The sequence below is a fragment of the Ceratosolen solmsi genome, unplaced genomic scaffold, assembly GCF_000503995.2.
Source record: "Ceratosolen solmsi marchali unplaced genomic scaffold, CerSol_1.0 scaffold1, whole genome shotgun sequence".
NCBI classification, from domain to species: domain Eukaryota; kingdom Metazoa; phylum Arthropoda; class Insecta; order Hymenoptera; family Agaonidae; genus Ceratosolen; species Ceratosolen solmsi.
In genome coordinates, this window is record NW_011948415.1 from 13,216,775 (window position 1) to 13,235,992 (window position 19,218).

At 29.8% G+C, this 19,218-nt stretch overlaps 1 protein-coding gene and 1 long non-coding RNA gene across 2 annotated transcripts in view; both read left to right on the forward strand.

Moving 5' to 3' along the window:
• Positions 1-338: 338 nt before the first annotated feature.
• Positions 339-945, forward strand: LOC105368911 (uncharacterized). The gene is made up of 2 exons (XR_913122.1): positions 339-659; positions 893-945. It is a non-coding gene; the product is annotated as an uncharacterized LOC105368911 (long non-coding RNA).
• A 13,296-nt stretch (positions 946-14,241) lies between these two features.
• The window catches only part of yellow-b (L-dopachrome tautomerase yellow-b), a 7,130-nt gene continuing 2,153 nt past the window's right edge, over positions 14,242-19,218 (forward strand). Inside the window, exons 1-3 of the mRNA XM_011508067.1 lie at positions 14,242-14,513; positions 15,116-15,528; positions 18,970-19,147. Coding sequence (XP_011506369.1) covers positions 14,246-14,513; positions 15,116-15,528; positions 18,970-19,147 — 859 coding nt within the window. The 5' untranslated portion in view covers positions 14,242-14,245. The remainder of the gene's footprint in view (positions 14,514-15,115; positions 15,529-18,969; positions 19,148-19,218) is intronic.

Consider the following 19,218-nt stretch of genomic DNA (forward strand, 5'->3'; position numbering starts at 1 on the left):
TTTTTTTTTGTTTTTACGTCTGTGTATGTTACTGATAGATATAAACTTTTGCTTTACAAAGCGTGATTTCATAATTTTATATTTTTGCAACAATTATTAGGTCTTATCGATCGGAAATTATTTGATTGAAAATTTCAAAACGACTAAAATTATTTATGGAGTCGTTAAACCTTTTATACTATTAGCCTTTATATCGAAAAATTACATGTCCTTAATCGAATAGTTTAATACATTTTTGCATTCCTCCTAAATCACCTGTATTTTTAAACACATACACGCACGCACACACAGACATGCACGCGCGCGCGTATATATATATATATATATATATATATCTATATCTATATTCAGCAGAATTCAAAGAATAATCCATACTTAAATACAACTAATGTCTGTTTAACAATACAATGTAATTTTAATTTGAGTCGTGATTGAAGAAGGGCGCAGTGTATTTATTATTTACTAGTGTATTTGTGAAAAAAAAAAAAAATAAATCAAAACAAATCCAGCTATAGCCTCGTGGTCCGCGGAGACGCGTGGCTGGACCGAGAAACAATATTATTATATGCCAAGTAATGATCTGTAAAAGCTACATTATAGCGCTGAATATATTTATATTGAATTGAAGTGATGAACGTTTGTAATGCTGGAAGACAGAGGTATGATGATTTGTCTGTTTTTATTTATTTATTTATTAATTTTTTTTTTTTTTTTGGTTAATTTTTTTATTAATTTTTTTTTTTTTTTTTTTTTTTGTAACGTGATATGTAACAACTTAACTTAATTTGATATACAGACAGCTATAATATAACATAATAACGAAAAGATTTGATACGTAATGTGAGGAAAAATTTGATTAAATTAGTATCTTCTACAGCATTGTTCTTTTCAGCCGAGGAGTGTCAAGTGAAAACTGATCGACGAAGAAAGAAAAGTAAACAAAAACAAAAACAAAAAAATTTAAAAAAAAAAAATTAAAATAAAAAATTTTAAGCGAATAATTTAGTGTATTGCACTTAAACGTGTATTTATTGACGTGATAAATAAAGAAATGAATTTGTTACGATTAGCATCGTCACAAAACCGACTGTCGAAGTCATCGCCATTGTTAACGTTTGCTTTATTACAAGTCTTTTATTTTGTTACATTTTACGTACACACGTGCAATGAGTTCATTAAAGAAATTTATATTAAGCATTTAATGTAACTGATTAATAACACTTATTATTAACTACGCGATGATTTCGCAGGTGGTGTATGATTTTTATATAAATAACCTATCCCTCGTTATTAAAATTTTATTGTCAAAGGCTTTTTGAATTTACAATGATGAATGTGAAATATTATGTCGTCTATCGCAGTTTCAGTTGGCTGAACAATATACTATAATGTTTAACTATTGGCCAACTTACGCATTACTAAAATTAATTCCAACTGTCATGATATTTTTTTGCAATTATATTTAATCGAGAAATTTATTTGAATATTTTAATATGCTGTCTTGTTTCTTTATGCTTTTTTTTTTTACAATAATATTTATACTATTAATTTATACTTTAAATACAATTATCGCCAGATCGATTCACTTTTGCTGACCATTTTATAGAATTTGTATATAATGCACGCTCATTTTAGTAATTTTGAATGTACTGAAAATGTAGATAAAAAATTTTCCTCAATTGTTAAATCAATAACAAGTGAATCAATTATAAAGAAAGCTTCATTTAATGTAAAGTTATTAAGTTGGATATAGACGATGCAATGTAATTGATTAAAAAGATTACGGCAAAGGTTGAGAAGCATCATACATTGAGTTAAGCAGCTCTAACGATCATCATTAATTTATTCATTTTACTTAATAATAAAAGTTCTTACTAACTGCCTGAAATGAGGAAATATCCTTTCAAATGACAGTTCATTTATATTGCATGTAACGATTGAAACTACGAATGCATTTCCTTAGAAAGTGATTGGAAATAAAATAAAAAAAAAATCGTCTATAATATTAGAGAAGTGATTTAGCCGAAATAAATTCGTTGAGATAAGAGTTATTATAAGTAGGTATACTTCTTATCACTATAAAGTAGACCTAATACCAACGGGTTTATTAAAACTTTTCAACTAAAGTCGGAGCGAATTTCCATTTAAAAGCTTATAGGTGGCCGCCAAGAAATTTCAAACGTCACAATTTATATCTGTAAACGACAAGTTGTTCCTAATGAGGCAAATAATCGCGTAATCCAACGAACGTGTTGCATTCGATAATCCATGCGAGAGATGTGCCGCGCAATCGTGCCATTCTCTTGAACCTAAAGGTTCATTCGTTCACGGTTCATCCTCTCTAAAGCAATGGCCCACTTAGGGTATTGCGCGATTGGAAGAATAAAACCAACGGATCGAGCGATCATAGATTCACACCCACTTAGAAAGTGAGCGTTCATCGTATATATGAGATGCTCCTCGTTAGTATAGAAATCGCTTAACTTTGCGTATCGAACAATACGTTGCGAAAACACCTGCGACAAGTACATTACGTGTAAGCCTATACGAGGCCAACCACAACTCGAATTGCACGTCACTGCGCCACGACTATCGGCAAGGGTAATGGCGAGGGGCGGGATGAAGGGAGGGGGGTGCGTGAAAGTGAAAGCTTCTAACGCCATATGAAATAAGAAATAAGAAATAAGAAATAAATTATTATAGGCGAGCGATAGAAGTAGTGTGCAGGTCGCGTGTACGTTAACGAGCGTTTTGCTCGATGTGTGTACCTAGGTGGGTAAAAATAACTATCAACCTCCCCCTCCCCCTCCCCCCACCCCACTCCTCCACTCCCCCAACCCTCGACCCGCGCGATTTTTTTATCACAACGCATAGAGGAGCTCTGTTTTTGTATTCTTGTATTACCAAGCGAAACGATTTATTTGCAATTCCAAACTATTAAATTGTCCCCGGGGTAATTGTACGTAAAATTACAAATTTAAAAGTTAAAATTCACACATATTACTTGTGTTGAGGGAATTTCTGGTTTTAGAATTTCTGGTTTTACACCAGTGCAATGTTACATAAATCAGTATTATATTTTATATAGGCTGCTGCTATTAAGTTTTTTGGCCCGTCTAAAGAAAAGTTCAAATAACTAATCGGAAAAGAATTTCAACGCCTACTTAAATTTTCATCAATTAATTTATTAGGATTTACGATACGAAAATCCAAATAGTACAGCAACTTTACGATCGGATATAAAAGTCTCAGATCATTAGTTTACGCTCAATTAGCTTTGTTCTTACGATCGAATATATATAATTAATACTTTCATGAGCTTTGAAAATAAGCGTTAGAAAATATAAAAACAACGCTTCGATGGGCGTTTGTCATTGTAAATTCGCTTTTAAAAAAGCTTCTTATTAAATAATTAGCAATGCAAATGGTATTGAAAATTAAAACTTATTAAAAAATCCGTAAGATTTATTAGAATATCTCATCAACAGTGATTTATAATATTAAAGATCTAAAAAGCTAGTTATTTTTATGCATATAATTAGTTTAGAATTATTTCTTCTATAATGTAGGGTGAATAGTGGTATGCGAAGTTTAATATTATTCTTCATATAAAAAAAAAAAAAAAAAAAAAAAAAAAAAAAAAAAAAAAAAAAAAACGTATATGATGTTATAAAATTAATTTTATAATTTTTCCATCTGATCTATAAAATGTATTACACATGCACGAGAGACGTATAATGTAAAAGATTAAAAATTAACGGCAAAAATTAATTTTCTGAGTTTTATAGCTAAACTCGAAGTTTCGTGTGTTAATAATCAATACATTGAAAATGAAATTATGGAATAAATATTTTTCTACGTTTGAATTAATATAAAAAAAAAAAAAAAGAAGAGTGAGATTATAGTATATAATCTTAATATTGGTATGTACTAGATTTTTTTTGTATTTTTTTCAAATATTCTTATACGCATGTAATACTTTTTAAGAAATTTTTAAGATTGCAATTACAGAATAAATACTTGGGAAAATTAGGAATGTTGTTTTCACAGCAATTTTCTTAATAGTGACTTTATAATATTTGATTAAATTATTTGATTATAGTATGCTATATATGTACAAAGGTCATAATAATTGTAGAGTGGAAATAGTAAAATGGATTTCACTCTTGAAATGGATTTCAAATAATTTGCGATTTAACATCGTATTAAAGAAAAATTATAAGGTATTAGAGAGAATATGTTAGTAATTATTACACATTCGATTGGATCGTAGTTGGTGGTAATTTTTGCTCATTGTATATTGAATCCACAATATGTATATGAACAATAAAGCTATCTTTCTTCTTTCGGATATGGATTTTCTTTGGATATAGATACGGACGTGGATAAGTTCTAGAATCTAAAATAGACGATTAATTACTTTTTAAATAATATAATTTACATTCATAAACATTTTTATCTATGAATTATTCTTACAGAATACTTATTGAATTGCTTTCATTCTATACAATTAATAATCTATGTAGAATATTCTGAATATAACATTAGGATAATTTATAATATATTGATGTTATGGACATTATAAGAGACTGTATCAAGGACGCTGGGGAATGATTTATAAGTCAAAAGTTTCCTTTCCAGTTGTCCTTTACGGTTGCTAACGGTAACAATTACACGTCATTACATTGGAAAACGTAGTAAATCGCATCTAAATCTTGAATATAAATCAATAAAATGAACACGTTGTTCGGTGTTGGTGTTTAACTTATCAGCTTTTTAAAGTTTCTTATTTATTTATTTATTTATTAATTTATTTAATTATTTTTAATGCTTAACTTGTTGAATTTAAATTAAAATTTCCATTTAAAAGTGCACAAATTCTAAACTCGAATAAACTAGTTTTCGCATTCTTGATATAATAAAATATAATAATTAAATATAATAATGATAAATGAAATAACTAAAAAAATTCGAAGTAATTTTGTAAAATTGTTAAAGATAATGATTAAAAAATTATACCAATTAACAGAAATATGAAATTATATATTTATATATGTGCGCGCGCGCGCGCGCGTGTGTGTACAGTTTATAGCTGCTATGTTTTATGAATTAAATATGAAATTGTAAATTAAACTTTTTCTCAAGTTATGCATAATTAATTATTGTTAATAAGATGTATTAGTTATCAGATAATTATATCATAAATTTTTTAATTATAAAAAGTTGTATTTATATTTCCTTACAAGCCTTTCTTACAAACATTGTATAGAAAAACATTTTCGATTGTTTCTCACATATATCGATCGAGCGTATGTAGAATAAATGTCGTGTAGTAGGGAATATTTTAACACTTGCAAGTTGTTATTCTTGTAAGTAAATTATACTTAAACTATTAGTCTAAGTAGTTTTGGTGTCAGGGTACATGGTCGTCGTCTTGCTGTGAACTATCAGACTCTGAAGATTTATAGATAGAGGCGTTATCATAACTACAGCTAATTAATTTTGCAGAACACGTTTGTAATATACAGCTCTAATATACTTCTCGTATGCTATTATACAGACATATGAATCTTAGTTTGAAAAATTCGAGTTTCATCAGTAATAAATTGTACAACGAAATGTTGATTTTTCAATTTAAAAATTGTCATATATCCTAATTACAGATATTAAGATTTTTCGAGAAATTTATCAAATTCTTTAATCACTAATCTTATTATGTGCCAGTCGTCATTGAAATTACTGACCGAGATTGTATTCGATATAATATTCTATGTTATTTAAATATTTACCCAAATCGTCATGAATTATCGTCATTGATTTCTTTAGTGGTCCATTAAAACAATAATATTTTTTCCAATTCATTTATCACTATTTATATGCATGGCTTCTGCATATTGTCGATCTCCATTTGTAATAAATTTTCGATTAAAAAGTCTTTGAAATGCTAATCTGTTCGTAAACTCACCGCTATTGTTTAATTAGAGTTAAAGATTGCTTACGAACAGCATATAAAGTATTAATAACCAGAATCAATATTGTGTTAATTAAAAATTAATTTTCTCCATTATATATACGTTTATTTATCGATTCGTAATAATCATTAATAGTTTAATTTTTTCTTCCAGAGTTTCACTTATCAAAGACTGTCTCTAAGCAATATTTATTTGGCATTGTTGAAGTAAATACGCGGATAAATGAAAAGCTTCGAAGCATATAAATTATATAATTCTATGAGATTTATTTACATAGTATGAAACATATTATGGAAGATCAATTCACACATTTTAAAACCACGTATATTAACTATAATTTTATCTCATTAACGAATCAGAAAATGTACATTATTGACAATAATGAAATGACGAGTTGTTGAACAAGAGCTTAAGCTTGTCATTTACCATCACTCGACATAATCGACATGAGAGCGTCTTTACAATAGCGGCACTCGATCCTCCGGTCGATGCCTGAAGCAGTCATTCACATATGCTTGCGTAGTCATGTGAATGAGCTCATAAATGCACACCGATTGAGTTACAGAACAGCACGCTGAATCATAGGTTTCATCAACTTTTTTAATGTGTCGGCAATTATTGCGTATCGTATTCAAGAGTTTATGGTCTTATTGATTTTAACTATTTCCAAACTCGTATATATATACATATATATATATATATATATACCTTATCCTCATTGGCATGAAAATTTGCAATAATCATTAAACAAATTCGAACGTCTGATGTATATAGTTTTTTTTTTTTTTTTTTTTTTTTTTTTTTTTTTTTTTTTTTTTTTTTTTGCGAAATTTATTAAGCACAAGTTAATTAAAAATTAATTATTAATTAATTTAACTTACTTCAAGTTTATAGTTCATTATTAACGGTCAAAAAATTATTTTATTAAAAATTATGCACCTTCAATTCCATGATATAAAAGAATTTTATGATTAATGGCTTATGAATTGGTTAAATTTTTATTAATTTTATTATTCACTAAATGAGAGCTTAACGTTAAATGAAATTTTTGAAATTTATGCTTTAAAATGAAATTTATGCTTTAAGACACAACAATTACACTGCCGTGCTATAATTTCCGAATAATGTAGTAATTTGGTAAGATTTTAAGTTCGCGTTTCTAGTGATCACCAATTAGGTATAATATAATTAGGTATAATATGCCGAAATTAAAATACCTCAAGTATTTGTTATTGGCCATTACTTTTTAAGTTTGTCGTTTCTATGGAAATGAAGATAACTAAATATCTTTACTTCTAGAGTATTATTAAACTAATTACTATAAATAAAAAATAATAATTATTAACAACAACAAAAATTATCAGAAAAACAATCAACATTGGATTTATAAGATAGCAGATTGTCTTAGAAGAAAATTAATTGTATTTTCTACATCGTCCTTGAACAATTGTGTGTATAAATAATGTGCAACGTACGTGATGCATAAGAAGCCAACATCAAATCTGCTTCAATGACGAAAAGCGATTACTCTTATATGTAAATTAAAAATTCCAAACGATTCCTATTTCTTTTTTCTTAAATTACATCATCTTTCCCTCGTCTCTACCTTAGGCCTTCTCCTTCTATCTTAACTTTGTATGTATGAGTGGAACAATATAAGAGGCTTTATAAAGAGCGACGCTCGAAATTCTTCTTCTGTTCTGCCTACATTCCTGTCTATATCAACTCACTCAAATTTAATTTATAATTTCTTTTCTACGTTTAATAATAACTCACTTCAATTCATTCTTTTTTTCTACTTACTATAAAAGTTTTACGATCATTCTTTTCTTTTCCCTTTTACATGAAGTTATAGCTTTTATGATGAACAATGGAGTCAATTAATTCTATAAAAAAAAAAAAAAAAAAAAAAAAAAAAAAAAAAAAAAAAAAAAAAAAAAAAAAAAACTATATACATCAGACGTTCGAATTTGTTTAATATAATTTAATCATAATAAGTATATTTTTAATAGTATTTAAAATATTTTATAGAATTCAGAAGACTCGTGGTACATTTTGATTGTATAATATATTCACGTAACAAAGACTAAATGCATTACTTCAAGTTTCTAGTTCATTATTAACGGTCAAAAAATTATTTTATTAAAAATTATGCACCTTCAATTGCATGATATAAAAGAATTTTATGATTAATGGCTTATGAATTGGTTAAATTGTTGAAACGGTTTAATTAAGTTAAATATATTGACGTAGGATGCGGCGGATCTGAACATTATTCTTATATCAATTGCTTTGGCCTCTTAAATTCTGTGATGCTTATGTAATTTAAATCATACGATGAAAAATCTGTGGTTTTGCATAAGAAAAATCTTTTATTAATATAACATTGTGTGTATATTTAGTTTGTTCATTATTCAATAATATTTAATGGAAATGATTTTTTCTACAATGATAATAAGTTATATTTGGCCATGGAAGCACAATAAATTCGTACAAACATTATAGTCATAGAAATTTATGTTTCAATCGTTAATACAAAATTTAAAAAATTACCAATAAGTAAAATATAGCATAAAGTTTTCGTTCGAAGAAATGAATGATCCAAATAATTTCACTATAATCTCTATAATATATAAAGTTTCCAATACAACTTGTGAAATCATAAATATATAGTCGCGGTACACTGTAATTTATTGAATGAATACGTTAAATTTTACGTAATTAAAAACTTTTCTTTGTAAAATGATGCATGTAAAATAAATTGCAACTTGTGCTATAAAAATGGAATACCACGAGACGACATTTTATACAATAAAATGTGCTTCGTAAAATGAATTATTTTTTTCTATTCAAAATTAAGTTAAATTTATAGAAATTTAAATGATTCCCTCGTTTAATGTAAATTGTTCTTATTGTTCGATTTCAAAAATTGAAAAACTTTCATTTTTATAAAAGTATGTAAATTTGTATTTCACGCTCAATTACATAATACTTCTAAGACATAAAATTTCTCTTAATGTTATTTTTATCTAATTTTATAAAATGATATACAACTAATCGTCTACTTTGCGGTAGAATTTAAAGAAAAAACTATTTTCTATAAATACTATTTGATTTTTATTATACAATGATGAATACACAAATTGTTGTTGCCTATGAAAATTATTTTATCATACATTTCTAAATATTTGTTGCTTTATATTCATAATGATTATTGGAATTACTTATATTTCTTATTAATTTTCGATTATTTTATGAGTTTTTATTGATAGACTAATGCATAGCAAGTAATTATGTATGTTACTATTCAGTAGTTGACGAATGAATTGTAATTTAAATCAGTTACTACTTCGTTCTAGAGACTCGATTTCCAAAAGGTTAGTTGTATTTAATTATGTACTTCATTAAACCAGTTTAAATTAAAAAGTATGTTAATGTACAAATACAAATGTTTCTGTATACTTACCATTTATTCAAAAAAAAAAAAAAAAAAAAAAAAAAAAAAAAAAAAAAAAAAAAAAAAAAAAAAAAAAAAAAAAAAAAAAAAAAAAAACAAAACAAAACAAAACAAAATAAAACAAAAAAAAACAATCTTGCTACAAAAAATATCTCCCAATTAAAAATTTCGCTTCAAGCTTTTTACAAATTATAATTATGACATCTCCAGGCCGATCGAAATGAATATTTTTTATTTATTTCGATAAATAAAATAATATACTAATACCAGTTTACAATGCACTACGGTTGCTTGGCTGTTTATGAAATTTCATAAAAATTTTATTCGAACACGATAAGATTGGGAAATTCATGAAATTATTGAACTTTGAAGTTTCTTCCGTGGCTGATGGTTGAGAAATGAGAAATTATACCTTAACCTCAATAGAAGGCAAACCAGTTTTTGACAGTAATGACAATGGTGTTTTGGTCGAATCAATCATATCATACCGCACATCATTGAACATACATACATCTTGACGTGGAAGCTTATCGACACTAATTATTCCAGCGCGTGAAACATCAAACATTCCATTAGCCTAACGGTAATTTTTTAACCTCAAACATTACTCGCAATTTGCACTTTATATTATTGCTATTAACATTTAATAATATCGAGAACGGACGAGTAAGTGTATTATATAGGGTGAAGGTATTAAATTTGCAATATCATACATTGTTCGCTTTGGCCATTAATCAAGTGTCATACGCATAAATCGCATTCTCGAACATTTTCAATTCCAACAATTTATATATCACGGCGTCGTCAGCCGTAGTTTGCCTTACAATCGGCCATACCAATCTCCGCTCACAACAGTTGATTTTAATGTAAATAAGAAGAAAGCCCGCACCGAGCGCGATAAAGAGATAACGAGAAAGAACAGATGGAAAAGACTGAGACGAATGAAGAAGATGATGAAGAAAAAGAAGCGAATTATTTATGAGTGCGGGTCCGCGCGAAGGCGCAACGAGTAAAATGTATTTTCCCCTAGGAACAACTTAATCGCCTAATGATTATTCGCTTTCGCCATTGGAGTGATATCGCACTCGAACGTGGAGCACGGCCCCACCTACGGTGATTGGCGCCTCGTACCGTGGTGCACCTCGCTGCCCTCGACCAGTCGACGAGGGCATCCCGCAGTACGACGGCTCGACTCCGTGTGCGCGCACCTTTCTCGCGAGCGAGATAGTATCGTCGGTCGACAGGTGCAGCATCCATCGGGTGGCTAATTTACGAGCTCCGGCACTTACGACTCACTCCTCTCCGCGCTGCGCCTCATCTCCCTCGGCTCTCCAACGCCGGTACTCGGGAGTTTCCTGGATACGCGACGCCGAGCCGTTCGTACTAATCGTCCAGGTAACCGGCTTGTACGTCGGAACTTTATGCAATCACTGGGAATTGACAGCTGCGGCGTATATCGATACGCCTCCCCCGTTGCTCACCGCGCACGCATTTCCCGCTCCAAGGGTACGAGATATCTACTGTATTCCCACGTAAGAGGCGACTTTCAAAAAAAAAAAAGTAAAAGTGCTGGCGAACGAAAGATTTTAAAACAAATCGAATGGACGTACGTATAATAATGCAGTTAGCTGCCAGTTAATGCCGATAATGGCTAGATCCTCGGCTTTCTAAAACGGTTACGTTTTTCACTGTCTTTATTTGTCTTTGTCGAACGATTTGTCTCGCCGTTATTGTTTTTATTGTAATACCCTCCCACCCCTCCCTCCCGTCTCTTCTACAAAACCCGTAAACCGCGTCTATTCTTGCGTACTCGTAGCGTTTTACGTTCTATCGTTTGACGACGGATTAATAGGATCTAATAAGTTTTACGGGGTTGGGGCTATGGGGGGGGGGGGGGGGGCGCGGCGCTTTCACTTTGAGCCTTACGCGTCGCATACTCTTACTTTCATTTATAATTTAAAAAGGCTGCGCGACGTGTGTATTATAATCGAGATGTCCTCCGATTCCGACACGCGACAAAAAGTACTCGCGATTCGTTGGAGGAGCCGGGGCCTCGAGGCGGCGGCACGCGGTGGAGCGACGAAACGGAGCATAAAGGATAAGTGCCGACGGGACGGTGGCATTGAGTGCGCGCGCGCGCTTGGCTTCTGTTGTCGCGCTGGTGTCGCCAGTGAGATAAGATCTCCCCGAATTCTCGAGCAAATACTTGTAAACAGGCCGCCGTGAGTACCGTTATGCGTTGCGTCACGCGTACAGTCGGCGCTGCGGCCGCGCGCCCGTTCTCAAATCTCGGGCACGAGCAATCGTGTTTACGGCTTCTCGTGCGAACCCGAGTCGAGCTTCGGATGACTTTATATATTGCTTGTGATCGATACAGGTGGCAGAAGATGGGAGACGAGACCGTGTCGCACTTTCGTGGCGAGAAGTGTGGGGCGGGCGATGTAGTGTCGGTCGGTATGCTATTGAATAAACGTGGCTCCGCGCGATACTGTTGCGATGTTTTTTACGTCTACTTGGTAATTTATTTCATCGATTAAAATTTCCAACGGGTTAACGTTGTTGTCTATTGAGGCGCAGTCGTATTGGGACCTTGCCATTTTAAATAAATAATTAAAATATCGCTGCGCGTTCATGTCGTATTGATGTATTCACGTTTCTCGGAAAAAGTTTCTCGTCCCACTGATTATTATTATCGATAATCGTTACTTGTTTTTTAACACAATTCGACAGAGTGAAAGCTTGAAAGTGAGATTATTTTCTTTTTCACTTTTTTTGTTTTTGTTTTTTGTTTTTTGTTTTTTGTTTTTTGTTTTGTTTTTTGTTTTCTTCAAGTAATATGAAGTAGCACGAATAAGCTGTTGTAGAAAATGTGATAAATTAGGTTGAAGTTATTTTATTGGGCAATTAAAGTTCGTATTAACATTTTAATACTTTCGTACGTTCAGTGTCATCCCTCGTTGAGGCTGCCTAACCAAAGAGAGAGAGATAGAGAGAGAGAGAGAGAGAGAAAGTTTATCCAAATTATTTCCTGCTTATATTACACATTATCACTTTAATGAAACAATAATGGCACATTTCTTTTACGCCCATTAAATTCAAGTAATTGTTAGCGTAATTATGTATTTTTTCGTAATCGATTCGAATCACGTACAGTTAAAGATTTCTTATTTTGATTACAATTCATCCTGGGATTTTTATTAGTTATCCTATTTTTTTTATATATTTATTTTATTTACTTTAACTTTATGATTTTTAAATATAAATTAAATTATATATTTATGAAATTATTTTAAACTATGAATATGAATATTATTAAGGGATAACATGGCTATGGGACATTGATTTAATGAAAATTTCTGAATTTACTTTTGCTCGATCATATCGATTGAAATGAGCTCGACCAGTTTGAAATTAATTGGGACTTGTGATGGTGCGAAATTCTTGCGTTATGTGAAAGTAGATGACAAAAAAAAGTATCAGTTTGTTGGGACTGAAACGTAAAATTACATTAATTTTTTTAATTTAATGTATAGGAAATAATTTACATAATTTTTTACGTTTTTTTTTTTTTGCATTAAAATGTAGTAACTCTTATTATCGATATTTGATGTTTAACGAGTAATTTTTGTTTCGTAATGTGTTAAAAATTACAATTTTAAGTTTTACGAGACGTTATCGTCTTATTAAAAGAAAAATATTATTTCTTCAAATTTATTAAACACACTGGACCAATTAAATAATTTTACCAATTAATTAATTTTTTGTTTTTGTTTTTGTTTTTTTTGTTTTTTCTATACGAATTCATAATGTTTCGTCGTTTTGTTATTGATATATATTTTATGATTATGAAAATTTCGGTAGAAGAAAAGTTGCAAGCGTGTAGTAAACTATTTAAACGTTGTTAGTGGAATATTTTTGAAAATTGAAAAGAAAAAGTAACTGTATTCATATATATATATATATATTTAGCATTGTAAAATTTTAATTACATTTTCGATAACGACGATAAAATTGTGAAAAACTAAGCGTTATCGTTTATCATTATTATATTATGCAACTGCAAATATGTTAAAATTAATCAACCTTACAAAATTAATGAATAATCACGCAGAGTTATCAGAACATTATGTTGCCTATGTTAAATTTAAACTAGGCTAGATAAATTACACAATCATTATATTTAGAAGCAATACAATTATTTTATTTTAAGCATGTGGCGATTGATCTGTGTAAAGTCTTGTTTTATAAACAAGTGTTGCTAATACAATAATTATAATATAAAAAGAAAATTGGTCTGACCCGTAGAAGAATTCTATTTGCGTAAGTCAATTTATTTTTTTGGCCTTTGCAAAATTTCCACGTATTCATTCTTTGAAGGAGCGTGCAATTGCAAAAATACCAAAACACTAGCTGGCGTGTTTCGTATGATCGATCTCTATTAATTATTAGTTTTGTAAAAGAAATGTGTTTTTACACAACTATTTCTCTATATACCATGATGTGACATATATATTTCTTTTAGTTATACACTCATATTTCTTTCTTCCCAAAGACGATCATTCGTTGTGACACAGTTAAAAAGTTTAACTATTTGCATAGAAAATTGTACGATAGAGAGATGCGACTCGGGCGACAAACATATATCGCGTACGATAATAATAATCCTCGAATAGTTTCTACGCTAACACTTTTTTACTTTTCTTTTTTTTTATCTTTAATGTAGAAAGTCAGACTGGACAGCCAGAAACGTAATCAGCCTGGCGGCACTGTTCTACAAAGAAGCCTGACATATTCGAATTGAAAAAAAAAAAAAAAAATGCGATTCTCCACGTTTTGGCGTCCGTGGCTGTTGCTTGTAGTAGCCGTGGGCAATGGATCGGCCATAGATCAATTGCGCGTGATTTACAAGTGGAAGCAAATGGAATACGACTGGCCAAACGAAGAGACGAAAAGCATTTTTTCGAATTACAAGCAGGAAGACAATTTGCCGCTCGGCTTAGAAGTTGCAGGCGACCGAATCTTCATTACGGTTCCGAGATGGAAGCGAGGAGTTGTATCCAGTCTCAATTACATTAACATTAATGGTTTGTAATTAAACGATTATCCCTCAACTATTTCCTTCACACAATCCTCTTAATTTTATCGCTTTTATTGTAAATTATCGTACAAATGGCTCATTGGTCGTTAACTGAAATTAAAATGCATGTCAAATAGTTGACTGTTGAATGACTTTTACGGGGTGCGCAAATTAAAAGTTATTTGAGGTGATAATTAACGATAAAGCTGCATTAAAATTAAAAGTGACGCTTATGTTATGCAATTGTTATTACGAACAATGATATTTAAATACGGCGGTACTGTCTCATTAAATTAATTCATTAAATTCTCTACCAATAGCCCTTGCTACTTTAATTGAAATCATTATGTAATGGTAGATCAGAAAGAGTTAGGTAAAAGGAGTAAGAGCCTCGGCATTTTGCCCAGATTGATCAATTTTTTTTTATTAAAACAGTGCTTGACATGGAATTGGCAAGGCGAGCTGTCTGGTGAAAGTCAGCAGCGCGCGTGCCAGTCGGTTCGTTGAATTCGTTAATTCCCCCCCGTCGGAGTATTTCCATAGTGCTCAGTACTATTAATTAACGCAGTCGCATATCCTTGCTCGATCAAATAGTGGATGAAATTTCAGATTCGCGAACGTCGCCGCCCCTTATACCCTATCCGTCCTGGGAGAGCCACCAGTACAGCAAGGGCCTTCTGCCCGAAATTGTCTCGACATTCCGCGTCAGGGCGGACCGTTGCTATCGGCTCTGGGTCCTCGATACGGGCCTCGTCGATATTCTCGGCTCGCCCGAGCAACAGGCCCCGCCGACCCTTCTTGTCTACGACTTGACCAATGACCAGTTACTCCGCAAGTACCCGATACCCGACGAGCAACGCACCGCCGACTCTCTGTTCGCCAACATCGCCGTCGAGGATTACAGCTGCGAGGATTCGTACGCTTACTTAGGAGACTTGGGTGGCCCGGGCCTTGTTGTTTACTCTTGGAAGTTGGCCAAATCTTGGATCATTAAGCATCATTACTTTTATCCGGATCCTCAGGTATTATTTTTCATGGTGTGGGCATTAATAGTTATTCATTTTGTCGGTGATAACTTCCATTATTATACATCATATACACATGCATGACCTGATGTATGCTTATCAGTCGAGTCGATTTCACAAATTGTAAAATATTGACAATTGTCAAAATTGTACTTGAATAAATGGAGATTCTAGTAAAACATTCATACATATGTAGTACGTATTGCAGCATATACTATCCATATAAACGACAATAATCTTTAGGAAAATTGTCTTATTAAATTTTTCCCACTCTCAATAGCATTTCAATAGTTTTTCACGAATGGTTTTCCATTCTTATTTGCCTAATTGTTGAAAAAATATATAATAAAATTAAATGAAATACTTCTTAAATAAATAATAAATTTAATGTTAAAATTGAAAAAAAAACAACAAAACAATATGTATTGATTGAGATAAACCAGGTATTATTTGTAATTATAAAATTTCTTTTTACATAACTGGAGTAATTAATTTCTGCTTACCGCACTAACACCATTCATATATTCTTATTAGTTTGATTATATACATGAAAGTAATAACAATAATTATAATAATCGTTTATTATATATAACGTGACGGTGGTATATTCCAAAAGAAAGTGGTACCGCTAGTTACGCTAGATAATATGGAAACCTCAATCAACAAAGTATAAAGTGATATCAAATAGTTTCAATGCATTTTAGAAGAATAATTAATACATTTTTTATTGCATTATTGCATTTCTCTCTAACTATATGCGCTTCTCAACAATTAATAATGCCAATGATTATTTTAATTCGTATTATTATTAGTATTATTATTATTATTATTATCAGAGTAAAATTAGAGCAAGTAATATAAATTGTCCAACTTCAATATTAATAACAACAATATTTTTATCCCAAGTATAACATATGTCGTTTGACATTTGTATATAATATTTATTTAAAATATTTATTTAAATGACATTTCAATTACAATGTGCTACGATCCATTCCCTCCAACATAGAAAGATAACATACTGCCATAAATATTGTATTGAGGTATTGCATTATAATAGTCTAAAACGTAAGATGTTCAATCATAATCAAATTATCGAACGAAGAAATCGAATGGCCAATGGTATTGCATATAATCAATCGTAGTTGAATTTGATTCGGTTATAGATTTTTAGATTTAAAATTATTACTCGGATACTTTCACGTATTCGAAAGATCCAATTTCAGAAACAAGACACGCAGTTTCATAATTTATTTTATGCCTTTGACAACTCAATAATTTAATAATACATTATATTTATAATAATTATTAAGATAATAATTAATCATTAAGAAGTATAAAATTATTTGTTTTTAATAATAAGAAACGACCATGTATTTATGTACTTTACATTTTCATCAATTCCATATACATGAAATTAATATATAATAAATTATTTAGATTTTCTTTATACTTATTCTATACGTTCAGTAATTAACAATAAAATATCACCGATATTTGTATGAAATTTTAAACTAAAAACAAAACTATGCATGCCCAATGATTACATATGCTCATAATTTATCAGAATGTCAATGATACAGTAACTTAAGATAATTATAGTCTCATATGTGAATAGGTTTTCTTGAATTCTAATATTGAATCAATTATTTAGATCTGTTTGTGTTTAATATATTTTTTCTTTTTATTTATACTAATGAATTGGATTAGAACTGATTATAATTACATGATTTTCATTACATCTAAATATATTTTTGAAAACGCGACTGAATGTAGTAAATGCAGGTACTAGCGTTTGTGGAAGAAATGACATCGTATATTGTGTTATATCAAATTAAATTTTATTAACACGAAATATTATTAAACACTAAACACCTTACAGTAATTTTGCTTATTATTGTATTAAAAAGAAGAAAAAAAAAAATTAAATATTATTTTTCTTACAAGTTGGATACTTCTTTTTATAATATAATCTTTTATAAATTACGTTATTGACCTTAATAATACGTAGTCTTGAATAAATCCATTCTAAATGATTTATTTCTTAAGAAGTCGTAATAATTTTCTTCGTAAATCAATGATCATAGATAATTAAAAAGTATTTGTAGAATTATTTTCTTTCTACGTGATAAGTCGGCTTACGTATGAGTATGCTAGATTGTTATCTTTAAGTATACTTTAATTAAAAGTTAAACAATAATTTTTTAAAAAATAATACCAATAAACATTATTTGGAATTTTATTGTACATAAATTTAATACTATGTCGAAAGATTGAACAAACCTGTATTAATATAATTCTATTTAACATAATACTACAAGTATATTGCAATGATTCTATTGTTCGTCACTTTTTCAATTCTCATTGTTTCAATTTCTAACATTATTTACAATTTATTTTATTCTGCAATTATTTACATAAATGACTTCGTACGAATTTATTGTTTTCAATATTTTTGATTAACGTTAAAACAATATCTCATTGAGTTTAATTATATGAAATGTATAATTTCGAAAAATATTTCTACTTATTATTCCGTTTAAAAATATAATTTTCATTTCATATAATTTGAGTACAGAATTCACAAAATTAATCTAAAATTAAATAGATAAAATTATCTTATTAATGTAGTACATTAAAAATGATTAATTCGAATATTAATATTTGAACAAAGTTTTTTTAATTATAAAGTTGGACAAAATTAAATACAGCTTTATCAACGTTTAATATTGCTTATTAAGATTTGTCTATTAAGCTAAATAAGCCATATATTATCATATTTTGTATTAACTATCGGAATGTTCATTGCCAATAGATTATAAATTGTCAGTAATAAGTCCATTTAGAGATAGAATAATTATAATTTTTATGTAATACATTACAGATGCCCATGACTATATTTCCAATACAATTTTATCCGAAAGAAATTTCAAATTACAAATCATATAAATAAGAATTTTTATGTAATAAAAATTAAATAAAAAAAAAAATTTTTATGTAATAAAAATTCTTATTTATATGATTTGTAATTTGAAATTTCTTTCGGATAAAATTGTATTGGAAATATAGTCATGGGCATCTGTAATGTACTAGTTTTTATAATGTAAACATTGTATTTATTATACTCATAAATAATACAAATAAGTAGTGCAAGTATCACATGTATATGACTATGCAGGAAATCATTAATTTTAATCCTATTTTACAGTCATATTTTTAAAATCTGAAGCATTTATTTTGCTTTTTATTTTACAACTGCTGATATACAATTTTTCATGCCGCATCTAATTACAAAGCAAATATTAGTTGAATGTGTCCGTAAATTTTATACTAATATTTACCTAATTTTTTTTTTCCAAACTAAATTCATTTTTAAAATCTGTTTGGAAGGTTTTGCAAATATCTTCCTCCGTATAAACATTTTATTTACAATTTCAGTCCGGTGTATTCAACGTGGGTGGTGTAGACTTCCACTGGTCGGATGGCATTTTTGGATTAGCACTTGCACCGACTGGGGATGGATTCAGCACACTTTATTTCCATCCACTCACAAGTACCATGGAATTTTCCGTCAGTACGAGGATATTGCGCGACTTTAACAGAATTGTTGCATCAGGTAAATTTTTAACCGAACTTTTTATAAATAAAGCAAAAATAAAATAAAATAAAAATTCAACAAAAAAAAAA